This window comes from Oryzias latipes, chromosome 24, assembly GCF_053564925.1.
Source record: "Oryzias latipes strain Hd-rR chromosome 24, Olatipes_Hd-rR_3.1".
Taxonomy (NCBI): domain Eukaryota; kingdom Metazoa; phylum Chordata; class Actinopteri; order Beloniformes; family Adrianichthyidae; genus Oryzias; species Oryzias latipes.
The window spans coordinates 23,852,088-23,877,788 of NC_136260.1; the positions used below are offsets into that span (position 1 = coordinate 23,852,088).

Here is a 25,701-nt window from a genome sequence, read left to right on the forward strand (position 1 = left end):
ACTGATGATGTCATTATATTCATTCAGGTCAGCAGCTTTTTCTTCTCGTCTTTTTTTGTGGATTCATACATTTGTAAAAGACTTTTTTTTTTTTTTTTTTTTTTTTTTTTTTTTTTTTTTTTTTTACCTTGTCCTGTCCAACAGCTGGGCAAACAGATGAGAGCTGAGGGCCTCTTGTGTTGGACATATTTTACTTTAACAAGAGGGGTTATTAATCTTCAGACAAACCAAAGGTATGTCTGAATAAACCCCTTTTGTAATTGAGGCCAAACTTTATTAATTTCAAACATGTTTGAAGATCTTTGGTGTTGGACCGGACGGAAAAGGAAAGAGGGGAAGAAGAGAGAGGGACGTTAGAAAGAGGGGGGGAAGGAGGGTGATAGTAGGAGGGGAAGGGGGATAAGACCATGAAGCAGCATAGAGCAACAAGTTTACTGGTTGTTAATCACCATGGTAAGGCTCAAATGCAGTACAAAAAGGGCGGAGCCTGTCCACACACACACCCAAGTGTCAAACACACCTGCTAGTTGCAAAAATGTCCATCTGTCGACATGTACACAAAACAGATAGTGCTCACACGCATACTTATGCCTTAAAACCAGCTAGTGTGAAACATTTCAGTCATTCAGTCACGCAAACCGCCAGTGCAAAGGTGAGCCAACACCCGTGCTCAGGTGAGTGCTCATGTTCTTCTAATATGGATGGTGGAATGTGTAAAGAAGGAAGGAGAGCGCCCAGCCATCCCCACCCCAAGACCCCCACCGCAGCAGCAGCGGCAGCCGGAATCCCCCCCACGCCACACGGAAACCGGCAGGGAACAACCGCCGCCCGGGCGACCAAGCCCGCCACCCAGGCCAGGGCCAGCAGGACCGCCGCAAGGCCCCCCAGAGCCAGAGAGCAGGGAGGCACAGAGGGAAAGAGAGGGCCGCCCCAGCCCAACCAGGAGAACAGCCCCCCCGCCGCGCCGGGAGAGCCCAACGCAGGGCCCCACCGGAGAGGGACGCCCACAGCCCCAGATGAGCACCCCACCACCACCCAGGAGTTCCGGGCATCCCCCCGCCCCAACCCCAGGTACGAGCCAGGACCCCCCAAGGGAGACCCGCCCCGCACTCCAGGCAGCCACCCGCCCGGCCCACGGTTGGTCCAGGGAGGAGCAAGGCAGGGGCCCGCCGCCCCCGCCCAGGAGGGGGGAACCCCGGGGAAAAAAGAGGGCCCACAAGGGGTGTTGTAAATATGGCCCGACCAGGCTCGGCCACAGTTGGAAGTTAGGCGGGGCCCAGCGCTCAGGAGCAAGGACCAGAACCCACCCCCCAGGGACACCAACACCCCCGGCTCAGATGTAATGTGAACCCCCCCACCGCGCGGAGAGAGCACCGCCGGGCCCAGGAAGCCGGCACCCCGGGGACACGGCCGCCGCTGCAAAGGGGCCCGTACCCCCCACCAGGGAAGAGGCAGGGGACAGATGGTCCTAGGTCCCACCTTCCTTGCAAAATGTGTGTGTGCGTATATGTGTGTTTAAGAGGGTGTGTGTGTGCATGTGTGTGTGTTTATGTTGGGATGTATATATTGAGGGGGGAGGGGTGTGTGTACTAAGGGGGGTGCAGTTAAAATTGGCGGGTAGGGCACTAAGGGGACATCTCCTGATTACTCACAGTGATGTCCCCTCACCCTCCCCACCAAGGGGCCCTAAATGTCTAAGGTGCGGTTAAAATTGGCGGGTAGGGTGCTAGGAGGACATCTGCTGCTTGCTGGCAGTGATGTCCAAGCACCCCCCCTACCAAGGGCCCTACATGTCTAAGGTGCAAATAAAACCGAAAGAGGGGGGGCCCACTCCATACGGCAACCATAGGAGGGGGGGCCACTGCCTAGTAAACCCCCCCCCCCAAGGCTCATCGCAGGCTAATCCCCCCACCCCCTCACCCTATTATGAGGTTATATGAGGAAGGGGGTAAGTTGGGGACAGCTGGTAGACTGTTTTGTAAAAGACTTTACCCAAAACACGTTCTCGTTTTATTGGTTAAATGCTCTAAATCCTTCAACCATTGTTTTCCAGTTTCTCTGTCATCTATTTTAACCATTCAACTATTCAAATGTTCAGCTCTTTCAGCTTTTTCCAGCTTTGACTTTTGCTCCTTCAAATCCTTGAACCTTTCCAGATATTCCAGGATTTCTGCCTCCATTGAAATCCATGGGGAATCCTTGGTGCAGAAGCTCGCTGGTTCCATACCCGGCTCTGGCATTTTTCACAAACAAATATTTTTTGTTATTGTGCTGTTTTTACTTTATTTATGCTCAACTTTGATCATTTCTGTCTTTCTTTATTTTGCCAATGATTAGCCTTTAAGTTTCATATTCATTCAGCAACACAGCATCAAACCTGCAGTTTCTTCTGGAATTGCGGCTCCTTCTATTTTAAAACAATGTTCACATTTAAGGAGAGGTTGGAGCATCTGCCAGTGAGGGGGGGGGGGGGGGGGGTCATTTTTTTCAATCAACAGAAGGTGAACATTAAAGCACAAATGTGTTGGAGTTAAACTTCACATGTATTTAATAATAAAATCTTAAATTAAGGCTTTTTCAAACCAACAATTGAACAGAAAGGGTTTGTTCCAAACCCGATGAAGAGCAGCTGGAAGCTTAAAAATAAGCTCAGACTCCCTGCAAAGCAGAAGCAGCAGCAAACACTCCAACCTAACAGCTGTTTATCCTCCTGACTGAACCAGACCCTTCTTTTGTGTCTTCTGTTTGTGTCCTTTGACTCATTTGAAACTGAGACCTGAGGCGTTTAGATAAGGACATCCTGGCCTTCCCAGTGCTGTCTCCTGTGTTTGGATGGGATAATTGGAGGTCTGGTTTTGTTGGGAGATAAAACAGAGTCTATAGAGGTCAGAAGTGGCTGCTTCACTGAAATGAGCGGGAACGGATCCTCTGAAGCGTCTTTATTCAGATTTTCTGTACATAACTTCAGCTAGAAACCTAGAAAATGCAATCAAGCTATGGAAAACAACAAAACATTGATTACATACATTTTATTTTTATAGCTGACACCAATTATGTGAACTTTAAGACTCCAGCAGGCTTCGTTCCATTTTGCAAAAAAAAATAAATGTTAATATAATTATGTCTTTTGAGTGTCTGATGGAGTTTACTTGAATTAAGGCATCACCATAAACATGTTAATGTATTTAAAATGGTTCTACCTGCACCTTTACATGGTTAAACAGCACTACTCTTTATCTACTTTAATATTTAAGTCATCAATATGGAGTAAAAACGTTTTTCTGAAGGTGATTTGTCTCGGCTCTCAGGATTCAGAGACATAAATATTTATTGGAAGATTTCTGCTTGGGACGCCAAATGTATCGCATCAGATAAACAACATGTAAGGAGGTCGTGGCAAAGCCGGGAAGACATGATGAAAGAAAACTTGACAGAGTTTGAGACATGAAGCATGTCAATGAAAATGGAAGAAAAGGATCAAATCCAGAAAAGAGTCCGTTGCAGTTAGAGACTCTCTCCTCAAATGTTTATTTCTGATGGGAAGAAGCCCATCAGACTAAAGCATCTTAAAATTTAGAATAAACTGCAGCATCCTCTTTAATGATGACAAACTGAATCCGAATTTTAGTTTTCCTTTGACAGTTTCCCAAAAACCTTAAATCATGCCGGCGAGCCACGGCGGCAGGAAGAGGCCGATTGTCCCGAGCAGACACACGATGATGAACATCCACAGGAAGATGCGGTCGATCACCATGGCAACATACTTCCAGTCCTCCTTCACCTGCAGGAGGAGAAAAAAACGCTTCATGAGTTGAGATTTTACGTTTTAACTGCAGTGAAAAGTAAAGTGTGTGTGTGTGGTGGGGGGGGACTCACACTGAAGTCGGCGTCCTCAGCCCTCAGGTGGTCTGCGATGTAGTGCACCCCCTCCAACGCACGCATGACGCAGGGGGAAAGAAGAGACCCCGACTCGGCACACTGCACTTTAGGGGAATCCACTCTGGCTCCGCCCATCTGTCTGTTGGGGCCTCCGCCCCCCTCACGCCAGCTCTGGCTGTTCTGGGGGGTTTTCAGCTGCTGTGGGGGGGTCTGCCCCGGAGGTCTGGGTGAAGGAGGACGGAAGGAGAAGTAGGACTGAAGAGTCCCGAGCTCCAGATCCTCATAGCAGCTCCTCTCAGTCTTTTCCAGCACGGCCCCCTCCCTCAGCCAGGTGGAGGAGGTGCTGATATCCAGTGCGGACACCCGGGGCTGCAGACGCCCCAGCGCCCCATCCTGCTGGAGGAGCAGCAGCCTGCGGCGCCTGCCGTTGGGGGCGGGCCGGCGCATGAACAGCCAGCGCGGGATCAGGTCCAGAAAGACGGTGTGGACCCAGCGCGGCATCTTGTGGGTGCTGGGGGAGCGATGGTGCACGTTCAGCACGAACACGGTGATGACGATGGACAGCGTGACGAAGATCATGGTGAAGAGGAGGTACTCGCCGATGAGAGGAATGACCAGCGAGGTGGATGGTATGATCTCGGTGATGAGCAGGAGGAAGACGGTCAGCGACAGCAGCACAGAGATGCACAGCGTGATCTTCTCGCCACAGTCTGAGGGCAGATAAAAGACCAGAACAGTCAGGCAGGAGATCAGCAGGCAGGGGATGATGAGGTTGATCGTGTAGAACAAAGGAAGCCTCCGGATGATGAAGAAGTAGGTGATGTCCGGGTAGATCTCGTGGCAGCAGTCGTATTTCTTGGTGTTGTAGGTTCCCACGGCGTTGATGATGGCCCACTCGCCGCTCTCCCAGTAGTTGTTGAGGTCCACGGTGTTCTCGATCCGCTCCAGGTCGATCTTGGCTTTGTCGTAGGTCCAAGAGCCGAACTTCATCTTACAGTTCTGCTGGTCGAAGGGGAAGAAGGTCACATCGATGCTGCAGGAGCTCTTGTAGATGGCAGGAGGAACCCAGCGGACTTTCCCCGTGTGGAACAGGTGAGCTTTGGTCATGTGGGTCACAGCAAACTCCCCGTCAGCGCTGCAGAAAAAACACAGATTGAAGCTCCGCCTCTTCATCTCCGTTCACAGTGTGACAGACTCCAGGTTTCACTTCATCATCATTTCATTCACCTCCTCTCTTTTCACTGCACCAAAAGCTGACAGTAGAAGCTCTAGAGAGCAGAACTCCATCGCCTCTTCCTTCATTTTTCTCCAGAACTTCGACCATGATTTGCTCCTCTGAGGATCCTATCCATCGTGGAACCTCCACATCTTCATCTCTGCTGCCTCGGAGTCTCTAACCCCATATAACGGCTGGACTCACCACCTCCTGCTACACCTTCCCCTCCATCCATGGAGGTCCCTGTCCCTCCTTCAGCTCCTCTGCCCCACCCACAGAACGTCTCCTCCATCGTTCTCCTCTACCACTGCAGACCTCCTCATCCAAACTTCCTTCAATCAAATAAATCATTGTTTGCATTGACTGCATTTCAACCAGGAGGTGATTCTTTGTGTCCATGGAGGACCACTCTTCAGCTGTCAGGATGAAGCGTCTCCCCTTTTGGGGAAGCAAACATATCTGGACCTACGAGGAGTCATGGACAATCCTGTGAGGCAGAGGTGGAGACACGCCTAACCATCTCCACCCCAACCTCCAGGGGCGCCTCCTGATGGGGTTTTCTGCAAAAACATCTGGAGTATGCTTCATCCTCTGACCGTTCAATGGTCCGAAAGTAAAACCGGAGAGGACTTCCACCCCATCATTTAGGTAGGAGGTGGATGTCAAAGTTTTCTTTGAAGAAGATGCTGACAGTGTGGAGGATCCTGATAGTGTGAGGATTCAGTCTCAGCAGGTTCAGGTTGATGGTCCACAGCTGGCTTCATTTAGTTCATCACCCTCAGTCTATGTAAGCGTCTGGTTTTCCAGTTTCGACTCATCTGCTCTGTTTTATCACGCTTGTGTTGCTCTCGTGTTTCATTTCATTTGATAAAACATTTTGAAATGTTTTAAATTTCTGCCACCAACTTTTAAGTGTTTCTTTGATGCTTTTAGTTCATTCCACCCAAAACCTGTTCATTTTTATTTCTTTTCTTTTCTTCCTCTTAAAAAAAGGCCCAGATGAAGGTTCTTTGTCAATAAATTGTATTACTTTTAAATCAATTATAAATATTTATTTAATATTTTGACTAGAAATTATGAAGAAGAAAAGAATTGATGAAGTTTGGAGTAGTAACAGTCAGTGAACAGTAGATGGCAGCATCTTCATCCAGAAAATCTGTGAATATAGATCTAATAAAACTATTATAAACCTATAGCTCCTACATAAGTATTATATACTATTACAGTTTTAATTTTATTTGATTTCAATTTGGATCATTTTCCCAAACAATTTTTATTAATTCACACATTTAGTGTTGTTCATCAAGCCTTCTTTAACTTAAAACTGTATTTTTATGTCATTCATTTCTATCATTGTTATGGAACATCCAATTCAAAGCAGGGATTTATTATCATTATTATTATTATCATTGTTGTTATTATTATTATTATTTTAAGGTTGAAGAATCTGATAATTCTGACACAAAAACAAAATAAATGTCAAATGTTTTTTATCATAAAAAACAGACAAACTTGTTGTTGTTTCTAATCTTTGTTGTAAATGAAAATGAAATCCTTCAGAGACAGAAAAACACACAGAGTCTGCAGATCTACATGTGTATATTAGTGCATCAGCAGAAAAACGGAAGTTCAAACTTGTATTTGCTGATGTGAAGCAGACGTTTCCAGGATGGATCACAGAAACAAACCTCACCACGCGTCTGCCTTCACGCTCCTCCTCACTCACACCACTCACTTGTTGTAGAGGACTATGTCTGGAACCCAGATCAGTTCTGACGGGACTCTGATGGACGTCACGTTGTCGTAGTCGGACGGTTTCCAGCGGAGTTTGTAGTCGTTCCACTCCTGTCCAGCGTGTGAGAACATCTCAGCCACTCATGGATCAGAAAAGTTTCTGTATGAGACAAAACCCTAAAGATTCTCACCTGTTTCAGCCAAACATTTGTGGTCATCATTTGGTTCTTCTCATCCTGACAGAGAGACGGAGGGAAGGAGGGGAAACGGATCAAAGACAGACACTGCAGTTCCAGCTTGGAGAAATGTATAGAATACAGACAAAAACAGAGTTTTAATTCTAGGAAATGAGCGTTTAACTGCTACATGTGACACCACACATGAGCTCATTTCAAACATCTCAGAGCAGTCAGAGAAACTTTGAAAAGATTCAGCTGGAGGAGAAGCCGGAATTTATTTATTTTAATTGGTTGAATGCGTTTAAGCATCCAACCCAGTGTTTTCCTGTTTCTGTTTCTTTTTTCTAGTATCTTTCACCATTTTTTTACCACTTAACTCCTCCTACAATGTTTCATCTATTTCAACCATTCAACTATTCAAATGTTCAGCTCTTTCAGCTTTTTCCAGCTGTGACTTTTGCTCCTTCAAATCCTTGTACTTTTCAAAATATTCCAGGATTTTTGACTCCATCAAAATACATGGGGAATCCTTGGAGCAGAAGCTCGCTGGTTCGATACCCGGCTCTGTGAATGAATGCATATAAAGGTTGAGGAAAATCTACAGAGCAAAACATGAAAAGAGTTAGAGAAACTAGAAAAATCTCTGTGCGTCAGGAAAAGCCACTCAGCATCTTTCAGAAAGGATCCTGGATAATTCCAGAAACCTCTGTGAAAAACCTCATCCTGAGCGTCTGCAAAAGGTTCAAGGCTGAGGCATCAGAGAGGAGGCCATCTTTAAACGTGGTTCTGAAGAACTGAGGTGTCATTTGGACCCAGAATCCTTTCAAGAAACTCAACCCCAAAACTCCAGAAGAGGAGAACATCCAAGTCCAGACATCTTCAAACTAAGTTCTAAGGGAACAGATGCTACACCACAGTAACCATGGTAACCGAGCTCTATTTAGAATCTGTGTCACATTTGAAATGAGCTCATTTACTGAATAAAAGCTTTAAACTTTTTAAATCGTTCTTTTAAATCATAAAGTCTCAGTTTGGGTTTTATTTAAATCAGAAAACTTCCCGTATTTCTGGACTTTAAACACGGCACCAGACTGACCACATCAATGAGCTGCGCGATGGAGAGTCCAAACTTGACGATGACCACATCAGAGATGTTGGGGACGGGTCTGGACCACTTGTTGTAGCCGGTGAACAGAGTCTGGAAGAGCTCCTCCTCTGCATGGGCGTGGCTCTTATCGTAGCAAAAGACTGCAGAGACACAACTTCTTTAACTCATGACATCATCAACAAATCAGTTTAGAAAATATTTCAATCAACCGTCACGTTAACGTTTTACGTGTTCCCAGAATCTATCCTGAATCCCATGACAGTCGGATCTTTTATAGAACATCTGTGATCCGTTTGGTGGAGATGAATTTCTGCTCGTGCTGGGGTCAAACGCCTGATCCCTTTTGGACAAACAGCAGCAGATTTGTCGTCTCCTTCATCACAAGAGCCGAGCACAGCGTGGGAGTCTCATCAGATTTACAACATCCTAAGAAATCTTCATCAGCAGTCAGGGAGAAGGTGCAGGAGGCATCAGCTCCATCAGGAAATCCCGTTTTTATATTCAGTTTCTAATAGGCATGTAAAGGAAAATGTGGTCTGATCTGTTTTCTTAAGCTGCAGAAACCTACAGTACACAAAAACCTTCAATCTTTGTTTTAGTTTCTTTTAACATTTCTGAGGCAAAAATGGTCTTAAGCACTTTTCCAGATGCAGATCGGATCTGCATCTCCAAAGTTTCTGCTTTCTTTCATGTCCTGGCTTCAGACGTGAAAAAAATCAGTTTTCTGCAGACTCCAGCTTTGTGGCACAAACCATCATCCCTCCTCCACCATGCCAGACAGTTGGAAACAACTTTGAACATTCTGGATGTTTCTTCAAAACGTCTTGCCATTCGTTCAGATTCAATACCTTCTTTTTTGTGGATTAAAATAAGTTTAAAAAATGTTTATAGTAGAATAGTTTAATCTGGAGATAAAAAAGATTGTTTTTCACTGAATAGGGAGCTGCACTGCTCATTCATGCATTCGTCTTCTAAACCCGTTTTGTCCCTTTCAGAGTCACGGGGTTGCTGGAGCCTATCCCCGCCACTCGTGGGCGAAGGCAGGGGATGTCCTGGCCAGGTCGCCAGTCCGTCACAGGAGCTGCACTGTTGATTTAGTTAAAAGACTTAACAACTGAAAGATTGACCTACAGAACATGAGAAGTGTGAAAAAAAGGGTTTAAAGTGTATTTATTTAACACATTTGCTGTATCTGATTTAACCATTTAAAACATTTGGGTTAGGAAACTACCAAAAGGACGAGGTTCTTTTGCGTTCCGTACACTTATAAAGTCCAGCTTCTCTCCTTTCATCAGGATCCAACTGTAATCCTGCAGAGAAGCGCAGAAGCTTGACTTGTGATCCAGACAGTCCCGCTGGTGTGTTTGTGCGTCCTGGAGCAGATGTGTGGTTAGAAAAGAGACTCCTGGGACACTCAGATCAAAGTTTGCTGCCAGTGCTCCTGAAACGATATGACACCTCCTCCTCCATCCAGCTCGGAGAACGCTGGACGGCAGCCAAGCATCCTGGCGAGGAGTGTAAAACACTGTCCGCTTTGGATGATGGAGTCAGCAGCTTCTCAGGCCAGAGGCGCTCTTGCTGAGATTGGGCTGTCATAATTCAGCCAGTGACTTAAGACAGAATCGCTGATGGAGGGGTGGAGTCATGGGACAGCCTGAACAAACCCTCATCCAGTTTCCACATCTTTCAGCTGATCGGCCATCAGCTAGACTCATAACAGACTCTGGACGGAAAGGAACCCACCTCAGAACAGTCAGAAACCGGAGAGCAGCGTTTGCTGGCTATTCCTGTTTCAGAGCATCACTCACACACAGGTGAAGGTCACTGCCATGATTGATTTTGCATTGAAGGCAAAATGACACGAGATCCAGCTGCGCTCTCATGAAATGACTTTTCTGAAAGAGAATCATCCAAATTCAGCAGCCGGAGTTTCTTCTGACACCATTTTCTGCGGAGAATTGATTCTTTACTCAAGGATTGAGGCTGCAATCAAAAAAGGAACTTTTCCACAAAGTGGTTTCTTCACGTCATGTCCACTCGTCTTTTCTTCTTTTGTCTTTTCTCTCCATCCCTTCTGCCCGGAGCTTCAAAGTAAGCTAATACAAGCTGACAAATTAAACGTCTGAGGTTTGTCAAGCAGAAAATGATTTGAGCCTCAGATACATGAAAACTGGCTCTTCTGTGAAGCAGCAGCAGTTTGGTTAAAAACACTTCAAAAGTATTTCTGATCAGATACTGTGTCCTGCATGATGATCCTGCAGGTTCATTAATTTGAGTTTTTTTTCTCCTTATGAGTCCAAATGTCTCGATGAAAATCTTCCTAAGGTTTTGTTTTGCCACCGAAAGATGTTTGATCTTTAAAATTATTTTGTTATAAGGAAATGCTCCCGGAAAATGTGCGAATTTAAATCTTCAGAGCTTTGCTTTCCATGAACTAAAGAAGATGAAGATGAAGATGAAGATGAAAGGGAAATTTGCGTGAACAAACTGAAACGTATGTTTTTGAAACCCGCAGCGGGTGCGGTTTTCTGCTCAGGTCTCAGTTTATCTAAGACTTGCATGAAATGAGATGCTCACCTGCCGGAGTGAGAAGAAGCGCCCACACCACGTGAGCCCCCGTGAAGAACAGAGGGTTCATCTCCATCTCTCGGTCCACAGGCTTGCCCAACTTCATCAGGGGGAAGCGTGGAGGAGCCGGTTCCGTCCGCAGTCAGATCCAGAAGTGCATGTTTCATCTATTCGGCTGAAACACATTTCAGCATAACTTTACGGTTAACGCTGCCACGCGTGGGGTGGGGGTGTCAGCGCGCAGCCTGAAGCTCGGCTTCGCAACCAGTGCCTCATGGATCAGCAGGGAAGCAGAGCAAGCGCAGACCTGTGCGCGCGCGCGCGAGCCGGAGGGCTGGCGCAGGAGGTGGACAGTTTCACGGAGGGAGAATCACGGAGAAAGCCTCCCCTCTGATGAACTCATTTACGATCCGCGTCACAAATGTTCACACATAGAGTGTGAGAATTCACCGTACCAGGTCCGGTGTGCGTAAAATCCAAGCTCGCACTTTTACGCAGACGGCAAACTTCGGAGCAGACCCTAGTTTTGACGATTTAAGTTACAGATCATTATTTTTCATGACATAGTTGGTCCTGAACCAGTCCTGGGGGGTGAGGGTGGGGGTCAGATACCTCCTGCAGCTAAGCAGCATCCGACCAACAAAGACGAAGAGCCGATATCATTTATGATACGCTGCTCTGTGACTCCTCCTCCCGCCTCCCTGTCTCCCTCTTACACACACACACACACACACACACACACACACACACACACACACACATACACACACAAACGCACAATGTTTTGGTTGATTTGCCTATTCTATTTTCTGCTCTTTTATTTAATTTTCTTAAGAGGATTGTGCAAAAGTACCAACTGATATATGTATTTGATGGAGATTTTGTACAATTTCTACATTGACCCAGAGGCATTCCCAGGCCAACAGAAAGATGTAGACTCTCCAGTGGGACCTGGGCTTCCCCCAGGGTCTCTGCCCAGTGGGACATGCCCAGAACACCTCGGTGAGGCATCCAGGCCAGATGCCTGAGCCACCTTAACTGGCTCCTCATGGATATGGAGGAGCAGCGGCTCTAATTCCCAGTTAATTCTGCTTAACTGGGCCCTTTGACTATATGTGTGTTGAGGGTTAGCTCAAATATTAGCTCGGGTCTTCAGAGGTTAAATGAGAACAGCTTACTCCACTGATGGATAAGCAACTTCTACAGAATGGAGCAACCTCTGTTAGAAGGAGACTCACATCCACTGATTCCAACCACCTCCCAGAAAGTGGTTGGATTCAAATTGTTGGATCTGTCTCCTTCTGACAGAGGACACTGCAGCACACTCCAGCAGCTACCTGACTTGCATTCTCCTTTACAAGTACTTCCAAACTACTGGTAACTCTGTTACAGAAGTAACAGAAGAAAGATCCAGTTTGGGAACTGGATCTTTGCAGTTTCTGTAAGAATGATGTTTTTTTTGAATCGCCCTTAGTCCTGCCTGAAGTCCTCCAGGAGCTATAGCACACGGTCATGATGTATTTGCCATGTCCCTATAAGTGCAGGGCTAATGCACCTTGACCTCATTGCTCCAGGGGTACATTCATTTGGATTCAATTTGGATAGGTGGAGGAACCGAAACACTCGGAGGAAACCCTCACAGACACGGGTCTGTCAGGACACAAAGTCGAAATTTATTGCTTTTGTAAGTGACCATGGTATAAGCGGTTTAATGGCCTTCGAAGTGTGCGTTATTACTTTTTAACGTACTTCGTGGAAGCAACCGTCCTCCGCTTGCAAGAAAAAAAATCTTATCAAAAAGGTTTTTCAACAGAAAAATAATCTTAGTTTTAAAGAAAACATGTCTTGGGGACTAGAATTTTTTTCTTAAATAAGAATTTAGTAAGGCCATTGTCATGATTCGGAGGAGCGGCAGACCCAGATGCTGGAACCCAGAATGAAGACGCAGGTAGATGAGAGGTAAGAAAGGGTTTTTATTCTTTCCTTCCAGGAAGATGTTGCTGGCGTGAATGTGATCCAGAGAGGAGCGAAGCTTGAGGCGTGGCTGGAGGTAGTAGCGCGGCTAGCAGAGGGTGGTATTTCCAGAACAGCAGGGGGGCTCGAACTGACTTCCACACAGGTGACACTGGCGAGCAGGAATCCTGGGACAGGAATAGTAAGGTTAGTTGCAAGATCAGCATAGGATGCATAAACATGAGCGAGACTGAGACCAGGTTAGTCACCATAAGGGGTAACGATCTGGCGATGAGTTGTGGAGCTGGGTCTCCTTAAGAAGGGCAGAGTTGATGAGGGTGAATTGGTCACAGCTGGTGGAGTCAGGAGCAGAGCAGAGGGGCGGGGATGACAGAGGTGCCATGACAGTACCCCCCCCCTAACGACCGCCTCTAGGCGGTCCAGGACGACGATCCGGGTTGGCACGGTAGAAGTCGGAGATAAGGGTGGGGTCCAAAATGAGCGAACGGGAGACCCAGGAGCGTTCCTCAGGACCATACCCCTCCCAATCGACCAAGAACTGATGGCCGCGACCCCGGCGCCGGACGTCCAAGATGCGGCTAACGGTGTACGCCGGAGCGCCATCGATGAGCCGGGCGGGTGGTGGGGAAGCGGAAGGCGGGCATAAACTGCTGTCAGAGACCGGCTTGATCTGGGAGACGTGGAAGGACGGGTGGATCTTGAGAGCGGCTGGGAGGTGAAGACGGACACAGGAGGGATTAATGATTTTGTCGATAGTATATGGACCGATGTACCTGGGAGCAAGTTTGCGTGACGTGGCCTGGATGGGGATGTTCCGGGATGACAGCCATACCCTCTGTCCGGGTTGATAACTGGGCCCCACCACCCTGTGACGGTTGGCCGTATGGCAGTTGCTTTCCTTTGTCCGGAGGAGAGCTGCCCTGGTTTGTTGCCAGACGCGTTGACAGCGCTGGAGATGTTCCTGTATTGAGGGCACTGCCAAGTCCAGTTTGTGAGACGGAAACAGTGGTGGTGGGAACCCGAGGGAGGCTTCGAAGGGAGACACCCCTGTAGCAGAAGAGGGATGAGAGTTATGGGCGTATTCTATCCATACCAAATATTTGGACCAGTCCGAAGGATTGTCGGCAGCTAGGCAACGGAGGGATGCTTCCAGCTCCTGATTAGCCCGTTCGGCTTGGCCGTTGGACTGGGGATGGTAGCCCGAAGTTAAACTGACTGTGGCACCCAGGGCGGAGCAAAATGCCTTCCAGACTTGAGAACAGAATTGAGGGCCTCGATCAGACACTATGTCGGACGGAATGCCATGATGACGGAAAACGTGATGAACCAGGATGTCGGCGGTCTCGGTGGCGGTAGGTAACTGGGGTAGAGGAATGAAATGAACAAATTTAGAAAACCGGTCTATGACAGTGAAAATAATTGAGTGACCATGGGATGGAGGAAGACCGGTGACAAAGTCTACCGCAATGTGGGACCAGGGCCGACTGGGAGTGGGCAGAGGATGCAACAGACCAGAGGGAGGAGAGTGGGATGTCTTGGACCGAGCACAAGTGGTGCAGGCGGCTATATACTCCCGGACGTCTCTGGTCATGGAGGGCCAGTAGAATCGTCTGCGGAGGAGATGGAGGGTCCGGTGAACCCCTCCATGACAGGCGATGCGGGAGGTATGGGCCCAGGTTAGCACGTCCGACCTTAGGGAGCTGGGGACATATAGAGTGCCATTAGGTGGAGTAGGGTGATTCGGCTCCTCACCTTGAGCTTGGGCGACCCTGGTTTCGATGTCCCAGGTGAGGTTACCAATAACACAGGTAGGAGGGAGAATGTTGGAGGTGGTGGTGGACTCAGAGGAGCAGAATTTTCGAGACAGAGAGTCAGGTTTTGCGTTCCGGGATCCGGGTCTGTAGGTGATTGTGAACTTGAATCGATCGAAGAACAAGCACCAACGGGCTTGACGTGAGTTGAGTCTTTTTGCAGAACGGAGATAGGAAAGATTCTTAGTGTCTGTCCATACTATGAAAGGAAGAGCCGCTCCCTCCAGCCAATGACGCCATTCCTCGAGGGCAAGTTTTATGGCTAACAGTTCACGATTGCCCACATCGTAATTTTTTTCAGCCGGGGAGAGCTTCTTTGAGAAGAAGGCACAGGGTTTTAATTTTCCAGATGCTTCCTCTCTCTGTGACAGGACTGCCCCAACCCCAGAATCCGAGGCGTCAACCTCCACAACAAATTGCCGGTTGGTGTCAGGTTGGATCAGGATGGGGGCTGAGACGAACATTCTTTTAAGGGTATCGAAGGCATTCTGAGCAGCAGAGCTCCATTCAAAGGTCTTAGAGGTGGAAGTGAGTTGAGTAAGAGGCGCGGCGATGGAGCTGTAATTCCTGATAAAACGGCGATAGAAGTTGGCGAAACCTAAAAACTGCTGCAACTTTTTACGAGTTTTGGGTGGTTCCCACTGAGAAACGGCTTCGATTTTTGCGGGGTCAGGGCGGATGCTACCTGCCTCGAAAATGTATCCGAGAAACGGAATAACGGACGTATGAAAAGCGCACTTCTCAGCCTTAACAAATAAATGATTTACAGAAAGTCTCTGTAAAACCGTGCGAACGTGATTCTTGTGTTGAGCGGTGTCTGTGGAATAAATCAGGATATCATCCAGGTAGACAAAAACGAAGCGGTCTATGAAATCACGGAGGACGTCATTGACAAGACGTTGAAAAACAGCAGGCGCGTTAGTTAAACCGAAGGGCATGACCAGATATTCGTAGTGACCTAATGGAGTCTTGAAAGCAGTTTTCCATTCATCTCCTTCTTTAATGCGAACGAGATGGTATGCGTTGCGGAGGTCGAGCTTGGAAAATATGCGAGCTTCCTGAATGGAGTCGAACACGGAACTGATGAGAGGCAGGGAGTATTTGTCTTTAACTGTAATCTGATTTAACTCACGATAATCAATGCAGGGTCTTAAGGACTTGTCTTTTTTCTCTACAAAGAAAAAACCAGCCCCTGCAGGAGAAGAGGAAGGGCGAATGTGTCCCGAAGATAGCACCTCATGGATGTATTTTTCCATGGCAACCTTCTCGGGACCAGAGAGATTAAACAACCTTCCTTTAGGTAATGTAGCACCATCCAAGAGGCGGATGGAACAATCATAGGGCCTATGTGGAGGTAATGACCCTGCTTTGGTTTTGCTAAAGACTGCGGCGAGGTCATGATAACAGACGGGAACGTTACTAAGATCAATGTCCTCCGGACGGCTGGTAGTGGGACCAACGACGGGGGAAATAGCAGATCGGAGACAATTGGCCAAACAAAATTCACTCCAGTTAATAACGCGGTGGTTAACCCAATCGAGCTGGGGGTTATGCTTCCTGAGCCACGAGAAGCCTAAAACTATGGGAGTCTGGGGAGTGCGGGTGATGAAAAACTGGATGTTTTCTCTATGATTACCGGAGGTGACAAGCATAATAGGTTTAGTACGGTGAGTAATAAGAGAGAGGGGTTGCCCACCCAACCCGGCCGCTTTGACTGGGGTGTCGAGTTTTTCGAGGGGAAGTGAGAGACTAGAAACAAGACTATGATCGATGAGACTCTGTTCAGCACCTGAATCAACGAGAGCTTGGAGGTCGGCTACTTTGGACTGGTGACATAGCTTGACAGGGAGAAGTAAAAAATCCTCGGAAAGAGAGGTGGACTCACCCGCCCGCGGCCTGCCTTCTAGCGGGGGGTTCTGGAGTTTAAACGTAACTCACACTGGTTTACTTGATGTCCTTGAAGTCCACAGTAAAAGCATGCGCCTTCGTTCCGACGTCTCAGACGTTCTTCAGCAGAAATTTTAGAGAGTCCAACCTGCATAGGTTCCTCGGGAGGGCCGTGTGGAATTTCTAAAGCACTGGCGGGAGGAAAAGGAGGGTTAATAATTTGCATGGCTTTGTTGGACATCTTACGTGCAGGAGCGATCTTTCCTGGTGGCGCTCCCTTAGGCGAGCATCCGAGCGCAGGGCTGCAGAAACGAGATCTTCAAAGTTATGGGCCTCTGGTTGCGTACACAAATGATCTTTAATGGATTCATTGAGGGATTGATAGAAAATGCCCCGAAGGGCCGGGTCGGACCAACCAGCTTCCACGGCGAGAATCCTAAAGTCAATGACGTGGTCATTTATGGGGCGATTTCGTTGTCTGAGTGCGAGGAGTTTTCTGGTGGCTTCTTCTTGTTTTTTGGGTTGATCAAAAACAAGTTGAAATTCCCCAATGAAGCGGTCGAATGATAAGTGGGATATAGGATTAGCTGCTAGGAAGGCTTGAGCCCATTGCAAGGCTTTATTTCTCAGTGAGTTCACGATTAATGTAATTTTACTGAGGTCCGAAAAATAATACCTCGGGGCCTGCTGGAACAGTAGTTGGCATTGAAGGAGAAACCCGCTGCAGGCTTCTACGTCACCGAAGAAAGGCTCGGGTTGCAGGCGGAAGTTTTCCGGGGGCGCGGCGGAAGCGGATGTGTTGCCGGAAGACGGAAGCGTTGCTGTGGTGACAGGGTTAGACATTTGCCCGGATAATTCCATTAATGTTTGCGTCATACCGTCCAAGCGTCTGAAAAGTTCCTGTTGAGCTGTTGCCATTTGGGATAAGGCATCCGCTTGGCGTCCCAGGGTGATCCCTTGCTGACGAACGGAGTAGCGGAGTCCCTCTGGGTCAGCTGGGTCGGAGGTTTGGCCAGATCGTTCTGTCATGATTCGGAGGAGCGGCAGACCCAGATGCTGGAACCCAGAATGAAGACGCAGGTAGATGAGAGGTAAGAAAGGGTTTTTATTCTTTCCTTCCAGGAAGATGTTGCTGGCGTGAATGTGATCCAGAGAGGAGCGAAGCTTGAGGCGTGGCTGGAGGTAGTAGCGCGGCTAGCAGAGGGTGGTATTTCCAGAACAGCAGGGGGGCTCGAACTGACTTCCACACAGGTGACACTGGCGAGCAGGAATCCTGGGACAGGAATAGTAAGGTTAGTTGCAAGATCAGCATAGGATGCATAAACATGAGCGAGACTGAGACCAGGTTAGTCACCATAAGGGGTAACGATCTGGCGATGAGTTGTGGAGCTGGGTCTCCTTAAGAAGGGCAGAGTTGATGAGGGTGAATTGGTCACAGCTGGTGGAGTCAGGAGCAGAGCAGAGGGGCGGGGATGACAGAGGTGCCATGACAGCCATTTTCTGTCCCCACTGACAGACTTTTTAAAAAAAAACTATTTTATAGAATTGTTGCCAGTGGGGTCAGAATTTTTGACTTCTGTGGTGTGTTTTGCCCAAAGTGACCATCAAGAACAGATATTTCAACCCCCCACCAAAAATATCTATTCTTTTATTACAAAAAGTCTTTAAGTATATAGACTATAATAAAATTAAGAGGCTTGAAGCTTATTTTTTATGTAGCCAACTATCTACTTTCTGTAAACTTGAAATGTTTCAGTTTAGCCTGAAGAAGTATTCAGTTAGTATATTTCTTACACTATCTGTGTATGGTTCAAAGTACACTTGGTATGCGCATACCCAGGTATACTTGCTAAAAATAAACCTCAGATGTAGTACTTTTTGTTAAGGGATATTTCCCCAGAGATAAGCTGACACATACACGACATTTGACGTCTTTATTTGTATGAACGTTACAGAAAATCTGAATTCTAGACAAACAGAACATGAGCCTGAAATGCTTACACACAACTTTCTCCTGTTTGAAACCAGCAAGGTGTTGTGTTTCTAATTAAACTTCTTGGTTTGGAAAAAATCCAGCAGCAGCTCTTCCCCCCTCCATGTTGTTGAGTCTCTCCTGACCTCCATTCTCACCCTGGAACCGGTGTACCGGTCCATTTCCTCCTCCAGGATTCATAAATATTCATCTGGCTCATGTTTGGCCTCCCTGAGTCTACAAATGAGGCCTGAATGGAAAGTAGGAAGTTGTGGCTTTGAAACAGTTCAGAGGAAATGCCTTTTTCTGCCCACTGAGCGTTTCTGTTGAACATCACAGCTGATGAGGAGCTCAGCCTGGAACGTTTCACTGCTGTGAAGATCAGGTGACTGAGGGAAGGTTCACGTCCGTGTGGACACACGGTACGGATCTTCAGCGGTGGAGTCTGATGTTCGTCCTGGTGAAGGAAGCTTCCAGGTTCTGCCATGAGCCCTCCAACCTGCTGGCCACGTCCTCTGCAGTCTGAAGCAAACTTTCCAAGGCCGCAGAGCCTTTTCTGATTCTGAACAGACAGCAGGTCTCAGCGTTAAGACGAGGACGGACACGGAAAGAATCCATGAAAACAAAATCATAAAATACAAAACTTTTCTTTAGACGTTCAGATTTCCTGATTTTCAGCTTTCGTGCTTTTAGATTTTAAATCTTTAATTTAATTTATGATGTTTAAGTTGCAATTTTCTTTCCTTTTTTATCTTGCATTTAAAATAGAGATTTAGATTAAAATCAAATTAAATTAAAAAAAAGAATCTATATGGCATTGAGAAACATGGTGGTGGCCTCATGATGATACGGGCTTATCCTTGATATTTTCCTTTTTTTTTTCTTTCTTAATTTACGGATAAAAATATTTAACCCCTCCATGCCTGAATTCATTTCAACTATACAATACATCTTGTATTGTCCTGGAACAAACGATATGTTGCAATTCAGCGTAATTCCCTTTTCTTTCAGTTTCATGTAACCAGGATTCCTCGGCACCAGCAGGAAGACTTTTCTTCATCCCCTCATACTCACTTCTGCATCACTGTGATGGATTCCGGCGTTTCTCCTCCTAGCTGCCTCTCCAGATCCTCCTCAGCCTTCTCCACCGCTTTGCTGCAGACTTTGAGGTCGTCTTGGATGCCGACAATGTTTCGCTTTATCGCGTCTTCATAACTCTGATCACTCAGCTCCGCCTTCACAAAGTGATCCAACCGCTCCATCACTTCCTTGTTTTGGAGCTGAATGGCCTGCAGGACGGCCATCTCCTCTCGCTGAACCGTTTGGGCCGGCGCCGCAGCCCGAGTGCTGAAGCGAATGAAGCACCGTTCCTGCAGAGCCTCAGTGCTGAGAGACGAGGAGGGTAGAGATGCTGCTCCAACCAGGCCGTTTTCCACGCCGCCAGGCTCATCGCCGACAGCACGCAGCGAGGAATTTCCTGAGAGGAGGTCAAAGCCTGACCCTCCTTTATCATCTCCACTTTGGCCAATAGTCTGCAGCGCCATGGACACCAAGAAAAGGACGAGGAGCATCCAGGACTGCTCCATGGTTTCCTGGGAGGGCTCTAAGGTCAAAGTCTGAAGAAGATTTCAGTTCAAATCTGAAAGTTCTTCAAACTCTTCAACAGTTTAGACAAAAACCAAAGTGGCCTTCAGACACTTCAGATCCACGAGGATCTCCACAGACTATTGGTAGGTTTTCCATCTGAATTAGAACATTTTCAATATTTTGAACTGTTTTTGCAGTAAACTTAGAGCTCTTTCTGTAGAGAATGTACTCTCCTGATGTCTCAACTCTAATTCCTGACAGAATAAAACAAGAAAAGCTGCAGAGCAGACGTCTTTTGATGGATCACTGACAGACGGAGCAGAACCTTAAAGTCCTCTCAGCTGAACACCTCAGTGTGGAAGCAGCAGCTCGTCTTGGTAAACGTCTGCAGAGCTTCCTCCCTGATGTCCCATGACCTCCATGATGGTGTTTGAGTCGTATTCTTTCATCTTCACGGCCGCCTTAAAGTGTTGTTTTTGAAAACTCCAAAGAACATTGATCTAAATCATTTTTTTATCAGGATTTGTGGTGGACCTGAGTGCAGGACACCAGGAGTTTGATGAAGATTCTGAAGGATTTAAAGACAACATAAAAGTTTTAAAAAATCCACATGGAAGAACTCGAACAAAAGCTGGAATTACGCACAAAAAATAATCTCAAGTAATTTGAGAATGACTTCACAAACTCATTTCGTTAGATTTGTTTTTCCGGCTCTGTGGTGCAGAAAACATCCCCGCTGTCTGATGCAGTGTGGTTTTCTGTGAACCCGGCAGATCGGACCATTTCTGGCGAAGGGTTGTGAGTCGGAGCTGATGTGAAGTTTGGCTTCCATCCAGGATCCTGTCAAAGCCTGAAGAGGCCGGTTTCACGGCTGTCGCTACACGTTCACACTGTCTCTGAGACGGAAAACACCAGCGCCGGCGCACAAAAACCCACTCTGAGAGTCGATTCTGATGTTTTTAGAGCCAATTGTTCCAAAAGTGGATCCAGAAAGTCACAGAAAACAGATATTTCTACTTTTCTAAATAAAGCAAAGCCTCTCTTCTCTTCCTTGTGTCCTTTTTAGCTTTTCTTTTGGTCCATCAATATTCTGTCTGAAGTTGGAGGTGTTGGAGAAAAGGGAGGAGCTTCACAGCCCTCCAAACCTCCAATGTGAGTCTGAGAGAAATGGTTCACCTTTTGTAAACGAGATCATCTGATGGATTTGCTTCAGAGGCAGTTCCTGAAGCTACACCAGTCCGAATTCTTCCTTCATCTTCCTCTCATGTCCTTCATAAAAGCAAAGAGGGCGAACAGACACAGAGACTATTTTAATATTTTCTGTCCATTTACTGCTAAATCCCTGGAGCTCAAGCCAAAGGACATTATTGATCTTTTAATGTCTTCACAAAGGAGACGATCGCTGCTGCCAAAACAGTCCATTTTAACTTCATTTGTCCAAAAAAGCGAGTCCTCAAAGTGCATGTTCCTCTGCAGAGTTCAGGATCAAACTTTTCTCATAATTGGACTTTGATGAAAAAAAAAACGCTCACAATTCCAGAGATGAACGAAAAAGTCTCTAACTTTGAACTGAAAATTTTCTTCATCTTCCAGATGTTTTGTTTTGCCTTGTGGCCTGCGGCCTCTCACTCCTGTTTTGTCTCACTCCTGTTTTGTCTCACTCCTGTTTTATCTAACTTGTGTTTTGTCTCACTCTTGTTTGTCTCACTCTTGTTTTGTCTCCCTCATGTCAGCTCTCACTCCTGTCATCACTCACCCCCAGACAACTCTCACTCCTGTTGGCTCTCACTCCTGTTTTGTCTCATTCCTGTCAGATCTCACTCCTGTCATGTCTCACTCCTGTCAGCTCTCACCCCTGTATGCTCTCACTCTTGTTTTATCTAACTCGTGTTTTGTCTCACTCTTGTTTGTCTCACTCTTGTTTTGTCTCCCTCATGTCAGCTCTCACTCCTGTCATCACTCACCCCATGTCAACTCTCACTCCTGTTGACTCTCACTCCTGTTTTGTCTCACTCCTGTTTTATCTAACTCATGTTTTGTCTCACTCTGGTTTGTCTCACTCTTGTTTTGTCTCCCTCATGTCAGCTCTCACTCCTGTCATCACTCACCCCCAGACAACTCTCACTCCTGTTGGCTCTCACTCCTGTTTTGTCTCATTCCTGTCAGATCTCACTCCTGTCAGCTCTCACCCCTGTATGCTCTCACTCTTGTTTTATCTAACTCGTGTTTTGTCTCACTCTTGTTTGTCTCACTCTTGTTTGTCTCACTCTTGTTTTGTCTCACTCTTGTCAGCTCTCACTCCTGTCATCACTCACCCCAGTCAACTCTCACTCCGGTCAGCTCTCACTCCTGTCGGCCTCTCTCCTGTTTTGTTTCACTCCTGTTTTGTCTCACTCCTGTTTTGTCTCATTCCTGTCTGGACTCACAAGAAGTTACATACCTGTTTTGGGGGTTTTAGTCCAAGTAGAACGTCTGGAGACGATAAGAGCAGAAGTCAGAGAGTTTCCTTCTTCACGTCAGGAACAGCAGAAATGCAGACACACAATGAGGGTTTGGTTGGAGAAAGCTGGGTCTGTGGCCCCCGTCTGCCGCTGGGAGGGGTTTGGAGGGAAAACGCTAAAACTGAATGATTTCACTCTCTACGAAGGAGCAAGGAGTGGAAAGAAAGAGCTGCAATTGATTTTACATATGAGGCTTGCTGAACAGAGGGAGGTGTGTTGTTTAAATTATTCCTTCTTCCTGAAAAGTTTATGTTTGAAGTTTTATTTCCCAAAGACTTGAGAGTCACAGATGAACGTCAGGAGCTTAACCCTTTTCTATCCTATGGGGGTCAAGTTGACCATTGAGGTGTTCTCCCTACCATGACAAAGGTGGATCAAGGTGGAAAGATTTCATGTAATCCAATGACACCAGTGAAGATCACAAATCATTGAAGAAAAAAGGTTCAGAGCACTGTCTGGTGGGTCTGGATGACCCAACTCCCAACGTTAAAGTGCCTAGGATAGCACAAGGGTTAAAGTAAAAGCAGATCAAAGGACACTTGATCATCCAGTAAATCCAATATGCCCCCAAAATTTCTTAGAATTTTTAGATCACAAGCTCACACGCATCCAACCACGGAACCCCATTGTCAAGAAGAATTCCCCCACAGAACCGGACTCAGTAAATGTCAGAACATCTGTTCCAGAACAAAGGAGATGTGTGAGCAAATGCAGCAAAGAGAGAACCATCATGATCTTTGGTTTTAGAACAGAAAAGAGCAAAAAGAGAGCAGAAGAAATATGAAACCGCTGGAACATCTGTTACAGGACAAACTAGATTTGTCAACAAGAAAACAAGATGAAGATAGACAAAGCCAAAAACACCAGAGCATCTGTTAGGAGACAAGACATGACAGAGATACAGACACAAGAAAAGTTTACAGTACAGGAAATTTGGGGAAACGCCCAGTGATCTGAAAAGGATGTCAAGAAGGCCTTCTGGGTTTTTCTTTTATTTTGAAAAGATCAGATGGAAGGCAGAGGAAGTGAGACATGAGTCAACATCTACACCCACAACCTTACCAGGATATTTATGACCTTTATCTACATTCAAGGCAAGGTGGGAGGAGTTTAAAGACGGATCATGATCTTGAACTGACTTTCAGCGGTCTGAGCCATGAACTGAAGATGCAACTCATCCAAACCACCTGTGAGCTTCATCAGAACAGAAACTGTTCAGAGATGTTTGCCGCCAAAAAGAGGATTCTGATAGCTCCCCCTCCATTCTAGTACAAGAAATGTGGTAACGCTTTATTATGAGAGTCCTTAATAAATTATTTATGGAATATTAACCAGTGGCGCCACCGGGGGGGGGGGGGGGGGGGGGGGGGGCACCCCACTAGCCACTACAAACTGTGGTAGCATCTATTGTGCATTTCATATGCATAGCCTGCAGGCCCCAAGTCACTCTGATAACCTAAACCGGCCCACACCCCCTCCCCTCCCTGCTGCCTTTGCGTGCGCAGACATCTACAGCCAAAGACGAGCCGCTGGATGCAGAACACGAATAAGACGGTGAGGCTGATCTTCCTTCGGGGTTCACTTCCGCGTTCGAACCCTAAGAGCCTCCAGAGCGGGTTAAACCAAAGAACCAGTCTCAGTTCTTCAAGAGGAACTTTCTTGATTATTTTTTCCCTTAACTCCTTAACTTCCTCTGTATTGTGAGCTAATACACCACAGCATCAGCGGTGGTGGATGTTCTATGACTTTTTAATTGTACATAAAAAGGATGTCCTCCGTCACACGCGCATCGCATTTCATGGCACTATTGGAGGACTGGTTGTTGTGTTACCGCAGCATTTTGATGTGTTTTTGTCCTGTTTGCACAGAGTTAACCAAAGTCAGTAGTTGATGCTTGTGTATGTCAATTTTCAGAGAATGAAGAAAAGTCTACAAATATTCTTATTTCAAGAAGAAAAGTGCAGCAGAAGGAGGGAAATAGATGGAAGGGGGCAACAGAGGAGTAGTGAGGAGGAGGATGAGACAGAGCAGCATGAATGACAGAAGATAAGGAGGAAGACAAAGATGAGACGGCATCAGACGAGGGACAGTCAGCATCATTGGTCAGAGAAACAAGGAAAAACTCAGCAAAAGCACGTCAATAAACTGTTACTAAGAACACTGTTAATATATTTATTAATCCCATACAAGCAATTTATAAATAGCTTGTGAATAGGATGAACAAATGCTAATAAATGTCTTTATAAGCATCTTAATACCACATTACTCATGCTTGTTAATGTCTTATAAATATTTTATTAAGGAATATGTTCATGTATTTATAAACAGCTTATTTAAACTTGTAAGTCAGTTGTAAGACATTTACAAATGATATTTAATGTACTTATTAGCAGCTTACTGAAACATTACTAGTGCTTGTTAACTTTTCATAAATAGTTTATGAAGGACTCTTAATATAAAGCGTTACTGGAAATTCTAGGAATGTCTAGTAAGCCTGCAGACTAAGAACATGTTCTGTTTGAAAGAACTGGCAGCTTTTTGAGATCAGATGCAGCTTTTGTTCAAAGCTTTATTTGTGAGTGAAAGAAATTCCAAATCTTTTCTGGTTTTTCCCCAGCAGATGGTGATGGGAAGCTAAATCTGATTAAAAAAAAGATTTTAAACTCGTTCAAACTCTGCAGCCTTTTGGAACTTCTGAAGCTTTTCAGAACAGCCTCTTGGTTCCAAATGACAGCAGTTTAATGCTGAGTTCACTCATTTCTCTGGGTCTTTCTGAGACAAGATGTTCATAATTTTAGAAAAACTGCAGAGAGGAAAGAAGGACCTCCCAGAAACTTGATTAATGTAAAAGTTGAATGTCAAGTTTGGATCAAAAGGGATTATGAGGTTTCTGACAGTGACCAAAGTGATTTCATCCAGTGTGAATCCACTGATGCCAAGTAAAGCTCTGAAGGTCCAAGAATATCAAATGTTTGGTCCAAGTTTATGGAAAAACAGGCCCAAAGTCATAAAAGTCTTTAGATCTGTCAGACATGCTGGAGGTCTTCCAAACTTGGAGATGTCTCCTGGTTTAAAAGAAACATGTGAGAGGCTGAGCAGGCTTGGAGCAAGCACAGAGCCCTGAGGAACACCGTGACTTTAACATGACAGGGTTGATCTAACTCTAGTGAGTGAGAACCATTATTTCCAGAAGAACACAGACTGTAAATAAGAGCACACTGATCTGATTTACACAGATCCATCTTTCCTCTCTGCAGGATTACAGGAAAACTCTTCAAACTTTCA

General features: G+C 46.2%; 2 protein-coding genes and 1 long non-coding RNA gene across 4 annotated transcripts; all 3 read right to left on the reverse strand.

The window, feature by feature from the left end:
• Positions 1-2,924: 2,924 nt before the first annotated feature.
• chrna2b (cholinergic receptor, nicotinic, alpha 2b (neuronal)) lies at positions 2,925-11,331 on the reverse strand. The gene is made up of 6 exons (XM_004083314.4): positions 10,694-11,331; positions 8,105-8,256; positions 7,021-7,065; positions 6,831-6,940; positions 3,877-5,014; positions 2,925-3,781 (listed from the first exon to the last, which is right to left on the reverse strand). Exons 1-6 carry the CDS (start codon positions 10,788-10,790, stop codon positions 3,656-3,658), a joined length of 1,668 nt encoding a protein of 555 aa, XP_004083362.1. The 5' UTR covers positions 10,791-11,331; the 3' UTR covers positions 2,925-3,655.
• A 6,110-nt stretch (positions 11,332-17,441) lies between these two features.
• On the reverse strand, positions 17,442-17,849 carry LOC110017691 (uncharacterized). The gene is made up of 2 exons (XR_013653959.1): positions 17,711-17,849; positions 17,442-17,629 (listed from the first exon to the last, which is right to left on the reverse strand). It is a non-coding gene; the product is annotated as an uncharacterized LOC110017691 (long non-coding RNA).
• A 777-nt stretch (positions 17,850-18,626) lies between these two features.
• On the reverse strand, positions 18,627-20,030 carry LOC144981220 (uncharacterized). 2 transcript variants are annotated; one of them, XM_078942449.1, is made up of 2 exons: positions 19,403-20,030; positions 18,627-18,884 (listed from the first exon to the last, which is right to left on the reverse strand). In XM_078942449.1, exons 1-2 carry the CDS (start codon positions 19,912-19,914, stop codon positions 18,761-18,763), a joined length of 636 nt encoding a protein of 211 aa, XP_078798575.1. In that variant the 5' UTR covers positions 19,915-20,030; the 3' UTR covers positions 18,627-18,760. The 2 variants fall into 2 exon arrangements, with proteins under 2 accessions (XP_078798575.1, XP_078798574.1); XM_078942448.1 differs by having other exon boundaries at positions 18,627-18,890.
• Positions 20,031-25,701: the final 5,671 nt, after the last annotated feature.